Genomic DNA, 8,424 nt, shown 5'->3' with positions numbered 1-8,424 from the left:
ACAAACGATCATATTCTGGTCCATATTTAAAATGTATTAACCATGCAGAAGCAGAAATGGTCTTAGCCGAACTACATGATGGAGAATGCGGGAATCACTCTGGCGGGAGGAGCCTAGCTCACAGAGCTTTAACGAGTGGGTACTATTGGCCCACAATGAAGTCAGATTCGGCCGACTATGCCAAACGATGTGACAAGTGCCAGCGGTTCGCCTAATTATCTCACCTTCCACCTGAACCATTAATCTCAGTCACGTCGCCGTGGCCTTTTATGAAGTGGGGGATGGACATCGTGGGAAAGCTACCCAAGGCACCTGGACAACTGGAGTACATGCTGGTCGTAACAGATTATTTCACCAAGTGGATAGAAGCCGAGGCGTTCCACAAAGTTCGTGATAAAGAGGTGAGAGGATTCATATGGAAAAATGTGATATGCCGATACGGAATACCAAAAGAGATTGTCACCGACAACGGCTCCCAGTTCATCAGCAACGATTTTCAAGATTTCTGTGAATCTTGGAACATCAAGCTAAGCTTCTCAACGCCTAGATATCCCCAGGCGAATGGCCAAGCTGAATCATCCAACAAGACGATAGTCAGCACCTTGAAGAAAAGGCTCGAAAAAGCCAAAGGCTTATGGGCCGCCGAACTGCCTGGAGTGCTTTGGTCATACCGAACGACCACCAGAACCCCGACGGGAGAAACTCCATTCTCACTAGCATACGGGATGGAGGCAGTCATTCCAACCGAAAGCAAAGTGCCCACAGCCAGGACCGAGATCGCCTTAGACAGCCAGAATGACCAAGCAATATGCCACGAGCTCGACACACTGGATGAAAAGAGAGATACGGCAAGACTACGGCTTGCATCCTACCAGCAGAGTGTCGCCAGACACTACAACCGGCATGTTCGCACTCGGACGTTCAAGCTGGGCGATTGGGTACTCCGACGTGTATTCCAAAACACCAAGGAGATCGGAGCTGGCAAGCTGGGTCCAACCTGGGAGGGTCCATACTTGATCACCAAGGTGTTCGGCAATGGCGCTTACAATCTGCAGGACAAGGATGGGCGCGACATCAGCAACAGCTGGAACGCCATCCATCTTCGGTCTTATCATTTCTAAACTTTCCATTCGATTATTTATTTTTTCGTTAAGTTTATAATTTTTTCCACACTGTTACTAACAATTTTACCCAGGCCAAGTCGGAACTACATCGGACTTGATCCCGTCAAAGGGTATGTAGGCAACTCTACGGAGCATGGCTCTACGGAGCCCAGTCCGGCCCAAGAACTACATTTGGCTTGATCCTCGCAAGAGGTATGTAGGCAACTCTCCGGAGTGCAGCCACCAACCTCAAATCTACATGTCTCAGCTTGCGAGATACAAGCCGCTAATGATGACTCGCCTACACGGACAACGTCAACCTGGATCTATAAGGAAGAAATCATCATCACTACATAGAGTCCAAGACCTTTAATCTCTAGCCACCCAGCTTGGAACAATCAACGAGATATGCAAGAAAATTGTAAACATTTATATTTCAGAACAGCCTCTCGTTCAAGTGCTCTCGTCACATTGTACTAGCCACAATTGGTAGAAATCAGTTCGACCCGAATCTAATGAATTCCAACTTGTTTCGACTTCAATTATTGTATTTGGACAATTCAGAGCCAACAACTTTACAATTAGAAGATTTTGATTGATAAAAATACTCTCAAGTCGACATGCTGCATGAAACTATATAATCAGTTAGCACTCCAAGGTGGGACACAACTCGCCCAAGTCAAACGCAAATGACGAGTTGGCTACTATCAGTCGATTCCAACTTGAACAACCAAATGAAATCAAAGTCCAGCCTGGCCTTGTTCAAATACAATAAATTTTCCAACATAGGGTCCAGGCTGGTGCAACAAAATGAAGACAGAAGGAAAAATTGTGTCTATTTCATCTCTTCGACATGTCGTTGTTTTTTCAAATATACAAGCTGCAATATGTTGCATCAATCTATACGTTTCGCATGCAAAATAGTGATACAAGTTATAAGGCAATCGCATCTCATAGAATAAGGAAAATCTCACAAATATACAATAATGCTGACTTCCCAAAGAGTTCACAAAGAAAATATCACAACATAGTAGACAGCTTGAACCGACCCAATGGTCTAAAAGTTCAAGCTGGAGGCATACCAACACAAGCAGTTAGTCAAATAGTTAAGTTTCAAACAGTGCAAGAAAAATGATAAGACGTCTCTTCCTCAAGATGTAGCTTCCCCGTCTAAGGATGATCGTCTTCAGTGGTCATCCCAGCCAAGTTGCTAGCTAGCTCCGCCGCTTGCTCCTCCCTGCCAGCCTTCCACTCATTAAACTCATCGATGTATTGTTGGACATCCCAAGTCTTGGGGGGCTGATTCTCGAGATACGCCAAGGCCATCTCGCCCCGAACTCGAACCTCCGTCTCACAGCTTTTATAAAGTACTTGTTGCTCCAACGCAACAACTTTGGCTTCGAGTTCCTTGCAGTCCGCTACAGCCCGCTCCAGCCGGCGAGCATCTTCCAACTTGGCAGACTCCAACTTCTTGACAACCTGACGGGCCTCATCACGCGTCTTCTTGACAGCCGTCATCTCTCCCTTCCAGTTCTCCCGCTCGGCCCTCAACTCACGAAGTTCCGCCTCCATAGCACCAGTTCTCTCCATTAGGAAGGCGGCTTTCTGCAAACTCTACATCAAACATGAAAATGCAACAAGTTAGAAAAATTCTCATATCAACAAAATAATCTATACTCGAAAATATTTACCAAGAAGGCATGATCGAAGAGCTCACTAGCCACGCTACCACTCCCCATCTCCTTCAAATAATCTCGGTCACGTGGGAGTAATAGCTGTTCGGCCACCCCTCGAACAGGTCCAAGCTGGGCATGCGCCGATACGTTCGGAAATGACAGGTTGACAGGATCATCGTCCACCCGGTCGGACAAAGTGAGGTCAACCTCAGCAGACCGCTTTTTCTTGTGAGCCGAAACACGGGTCGAATGCGGGACACGTGCTGCAGTAACATCAGCTGTAACCGCACCACTCGAGCTAGCAGCCTTCTGCCTATTCCTACGGATCACGTCCATTGCAGCGCCCTTCCCAAGCAGAGGAGGAACATATGACTTCGACATCCTGTGATCTGCATCAAAATAAAAACACTTAGTCATATTAACGACAAGTCGGAATAAAATGAAATTGACAAGCAAAGCAATACCTGCGGGCACGCGGCTCCACAAAGAGCTAACTCGCAAGTTGGCCTCGGTCAAAATGTTACAGATTTGGCGATCCTCTTCGCTAAAACCTAAAAACCAATCGATCTTGCTAGCACTATCGAAAGCCAAGCTGGTAGGCCCCCTCCTCGGACAAGCTGCAAAACAAGAAAAATATGAAAAGTGTAAATTACGAATACATAAAAATAATATGTTGCTACAACAAAAAATACTCAAATTCCAAAGACATCCAACATGTAACACTCACTACAAGCTTCCCATGCTTGTGGAATAATCGAATCACGTGGTTCTCCTAGTGCGTTATTGGATATGAAAAAGTATCTAGAACGCCATTTCTTAGCGCTATCTGGAAGAGATAGCACAAGCGGACGGTTTGCCTTAAATTGATATCAAACATTATCAGTCCTATGCGTCTCCATACTGTAAGCCTGCAAAACTTCAGAAAAACTGAAGTGAACACCCCTCAACTCGCTAAAAACCTGAATGGCCATGAGAGTGCGCCACACGTTCGGAACCAATTGACCTGGAGCAACGCGGTAGTGAGTGCAAGCCTCGAACACTAGCCGAGGAAGAGGAAAACGGGCACCCATCTGAAGAAAACACTCATACAGGACCGTCCATCCTGGATATAACCAATCTGGCCTTTCCGAACCAGATGGAGCAGCCAGACTGGCGCAAGGAGGAATAGCATAGACAGCACGGAGTTCATCCAACTTGTCAAAAGTTATAACAGATTTCGGGCTCTCGTTTCCCAGCTTGTATGCAGGAATACTCCCTTCGAGTGGCCCAGAAAGATTTACACCAATCCCATAATCAAACATAACCACGTCATACCCGGCTCGGGGCCTATTCCTTGGCACGCCATTTACAGTATCTAGACAGCTCGTATCATCATCCGACGATCTAGAATTTTCACTAGACTCACTCGACACAAAAGAGGCAGACATGTCCAAGAACACCTAAACAAATAAATTGCTAAGTAATAAATAGCGCAGCAGAGTGAATGTGAAAATCATACGAAAAACTAGTATCTGACAAAAATTATTGCATATATCAGTACTCGAGTTACAAACAAGGCGATAATTTGACACTTAGGCGCACGTTGGAGGAGGACGACAACATTCTAGCATTAAACAGTTATGAAATACTACGATAATTCCCTCAAATCCACTGTAATCAATTGTTTCAAGAGATGGTAGCAAAAATGCCTCCCAAATTTTACCACTACTAAAAAGTGTGAAATCCAATGTGAACACTGAACACACACCAACATTCCTCCAAATTCATCTAGTTGCATTGTATGATGGAATTGATATTTATATTCATCATCGATAAAAAATCCATCAAAAGTTTAGATACTACCCAAATCAGCAGTCAATGCATCCTTACATTCGAATTTATCTCTCACGAAATTTTGTGTTACCCAACAAATCGACAGAGTTTATTATGTTCGACAATCTCATGTTCGACATCCACCATTACTAATTTTTCTTTCTTTGGTCCAACTGTACATGGATAATATATGAAATATTGGCCACATAACTTTCTCAAAAGCAACAATGGAGCAAAAAAGCCAAGCATCTTACTTAAACATTGATATATGGCGTAAGAACAAAGATTCTGTTTCCACAAACTAGCAACTTAAAGTTAGCATTACATGGAAAATCGGGCCATACACATACAACTTGAAAAAATGAGAATTCATGGGAAATAATCTGTTAGCACAAAAACTGCACGACCAATTTACAAATACGAAGAATTGTGAAAGGTGGGATGCAATCCATTGACCATCACCTTATACAAAAAGAGGCCTATAGCTTTCTCTCAAATCTATCTTTTTCCTCTGCCCTTCCTTTTCGAGCAAAATTCCACCTCAAGAGAGCACAAAACCTCAAAGAAAAAAGGAGACAAGAAAATATGTAAACAAACAAACAAATAACAAAGGTAGAGCTACTCATCTCCACGCAAAATAGAAGCCACTAACCAGTTCAAAAGGCTCCCCTTGCTTACTTTGTACTGCTCGCTCCCTCACAGATAAACAAAATGAGAGATAAAAAGAGACAGAGTGAGATGTAAGCAATTCCTGTTACACAAAATAAAAAGGAGCAGAGTGAAGATATAAGCTACTGCTGTTGCTATCTCTCATAAAAAGCAAAGACAAATAAGCTCCTATAGTACAGTAAATAATAAACACTCCACCAAAAATCTGAAAAAGAAAGGATTTGAAAAGATTGCCTACCTACTCAACCCTCTCCAATATAATCTAAAACTAGGCTATGATCAGTCTACTTTATTCCTTCACACAAAAGATTGTACTTTATCACAATGAAAAGGGAATAAGCAGCTGTGAAACAACGCAGCATTGATTTCTACAACAGATGGAGAAAACCTTCTTCCAAAAGGAAAATAAAGTAGATAAGCAGCTATAACACTATTATTTTAAACCAATTCAACAGCAACAGCTACCATTACTAGTGAAGAACAAAATCAATATAGCAAATTCAGCAACTATGCAATCGAAATTCAAAGAAATCAAAACAAAAACAAAGCAAGGAAAATAAAAATTCCATACTGCGGAGGCAATAAAAATTTGTGAAAAATTAATCCTAGCAAAAATCAATTTTACGCGGATACTCACCTTCGAAGACTCTGGCAGTCGGCGACATCGCAACGCCATCGCGCGCTTCGAGCCAACTGCTCAGGTAGATAGCAGTCGCCGGTTGTGGAGATGCTGAAGTCGCTGGACAAACAACGATTGCGTCCCAAGGCCACCCTCGCCCTCCGCACAAGCTTACACGAAACGCCACACAAATCAGCTACGGCCTCCGGCAACGCCACGCCGCCGCGCGACTCGTCTCTGTCTACCACGCCGTCGCCGCGCACCTGGCTTCTCCAGCCACCAAATTCTTGAAGCCCAACGGATTTCAAGTCTGTCTCCTTAACCACTCGACTGCCAAACGGCGCAAAAGAAACCAAAAGTGCAGCAAATCAGAAAAACAAGTACTTCCCATTCAAGTATAGGGAAATTCCTTACACGACCACCATAACGACGCAAACCCCACGTCACCGCTGCCCCTGAACCCTTGATCTTCAGGCTGCAACCGTTAAGTCCTTCCTTGACAAACGGCGAGAAGCATTGGCGCCGCCTCCATCCCAGAACTCTTCTCCCCCACGGGCGCGGGCCGTCGAACGGCCCCCTCTTCTCGAATCAAGCAGCGGCAGACACCGCCGTCAATGCTCATCGGACTCATCGCCCCCAGTCCCATTTACCTGCTCTACAAACTCTGGCGACACCCCATGAAAAACCGAGCCAAATCGAGTCGGGATGATACTCAAATAGAGGGAGATAATCACTCCTTTTAGTTTTGACCTCCGGCGAAATCGCCGTTAGGTCTCGACCTCCGTCTGGCGATCTGAACTTCGCCGACAGTAAAACGGCGACGGCCGCCGTATTCTGCTCGAACGGGAAGAGCGATGAAAGAGAAAGAGGCGAGATCCCCTTCTCCTCATTTTTTGAACGAAAGGCAGCCTGGAGAGAGATAAGAAAACATTTTCCTCTTTGATTCACCTAGACAGCCGAGCAATTTGGGCCAACACCAACCCAACCAAAAAAAAAAAAGGAAAAGCAAAATGAGAGAAACCAATTTGACTCCAACAATTTACAGGCTGGATACCCTTCCGTTTTCAGTTTTCGAGCCAGGCTGGAGATTAATCAATTTGAAGAATTGACTATTCAGATGGATTCAATGTGATATATTCAGGCTGGCTGAAATAGTTAATTACATCAAAATAAGAGCCAGGCTGGAGTAACTTGCAAATTTCGGGATATTTTCCTATTTTCAGCTGGCCAAGCTCGAATTTCCCAGCCGCAAATTCCCTTCACGATCATTTGTCAGGCTGACTAGCAAATGGTTTTCTACAATCGAGTGACTGAGCGGCCCGATATTTTCACAATTTCACCTCCAGAATAGTTATAACCGAATCAACTCTCCAAATTAGAAAATTCTAATTGTAGAGTGGGGGGCTAACTGTAGTGGGCAAAATTCGTCAACTTGGCTCAAGCCCAATTAACACCCCAAGCTGGACCAATGAGACGAGCGATCCGATTAATCCAGCCCGTCAAATTTCGAACCAACTTGGATTGATAACAAGGCTACCCCAACTACTTAAGGAAACTTGTTTGTCCAGCCCGACAAGTCCAGTTATGTTTATTGTAAGGTCAACCTGGACCGTTCCAGGCTGAATATCTCACTTCAAGCCCAAGTTGTCTAAACGGTCGGACTGAATAAATCCCACTCAGTCTAAGCCCATTACGATAAGTTCGCCAACCTGACACGATCCTAAAAGGCCCAATTAGTCAAGCAGATCGACCCATCTAGCCCGAATAATTATGCATCAACTTGTAATGCCAAGCTGGATATCTCGCATCCGGCCCAAATGGTACCATCAATCCGGCCGTCAAACCCTAAAGACGTCTCTTAGTCGTCAAACCCTAAAGGGAGTAGCCCACCAAGCTGACGCAGTAAAAGGGAAATCTTCATGATCCCGTCCAAATGGCAACAACCGGATGGATAAGGGTTTCGACGGGGCCAGGCTGTAAAAACCCTAGCGGCAGGATGTCTCCTATAAAAACAGCCCGACTAGGTCATCAAAGGGACACGAAATCCTACTTGCTCTCTACTCTTTGAATTCTCTCTACTCCGCCGCCTAGCCAACTTGGGCTATCTCCGCCTCCCATATTCCATTATCACAACATTGTCACCGTTTCCACCCTCCGACGCCGCTTACAGCCTGGAGTAACCGCACACTCCAGCCTGTCCTTACTCTCTATTTCAATTCGTTTATCATTCTATTTGGCTATTCCGATACTGACTTGAGCGTCAGAGCCTCTACGGTCGACACCCCCACCCGGTGCTCAACCTAGGGCTCTTACGTGTTCTTGTGTTGACAGGTTGCTAGTGCCCAATCCATCCGGACGTGCAGACGTCAACTTCAATTGTAGATTTTAGCCTCTACAGTTGTTGTACAACAATTTTTTTAATGTTCTTAAATTCACAACCAAATTTATGAATTCACAATTTAATGTTCTTGAATTCACGACCACATTTATGAATTCACAACTAGATTTAATAATTCACAACCAGGTCGATGAATTCACAACTTAA

The 8,424-nt window shown here is 44.5% G+C and overlaps 1 protein-coding gene across 2 annotated transcripts; it reads right to left on the bottom strand.

Annotated features, from left to right (window-relative positions):
- Window positions 1-2,039: 2,039 nt before the first annotated feature.
- LOC131011487 (uncharacterized) lies at window positions 2,040-7,176 on the bottom strand. Of its 2 annotated transcripts, XM_057939279.1 has the most exons (6): window positions 5,898-7,176; window positions 5,244-5,342; window positions 5,054-5,149; window positions 3,244-3,396; window positions 2,795-3,168; window positions 2,040-2,717 (listed from the first exon to the last, which is right to left on the bottom strand). In XM_057939279.1, the coding sequence occupies exons 5-6, from the start codon at window positions 3,158-3,160 to the stop codon at window positions 2,274-2,276; spliced, it is 810 nt and encodes a 269-aa protein (XP_057795262.1). In that variant the 5' UTR covers window positions 3,161-3,168; window positions 3,244-3,396; window positions 5,054-5,149; window positions 5,244-5,342; window positions 5,898-7,176; the 3' UTR covers window positions 2,040-2,273. The 2 variants fall into 2 exon arrangements, with proteins under 2 accessions (XP_057795262.1, XP_057795263.1); XM_057939280.1 differs by lacking the exons at window positions 5,244-5,342; window positions 5,898-7,176 and having other exon boundaries at window positions 5,054-5,237.
- Window positions 7,177-8,424: the final 1,248 nt, after the last annotated feature.

This window comes from Salvia miltiorrhiza, chromosome 2 (assembly GCF_028751815.1).
Source record: "Salvia miltiorrhiza cultivar Shanhuang (shh) chromosome 2, IMPLAD_Smil_shh, whole genome shotgun sequence".
NCBI classification, from domain to species: domain Eukaryota; kingdom Viridiplantae; phylum Streptophyta; class Magnoliopsida; order Lamiales; family Lamiaceae; genus Salvia; species Salvia miltiorrhiza.
The sequence above is the reverse complement of the archived record's forward strand: the minus strand, read 5'-3'. Positions and strand labels throughout refer to the sequence as shown.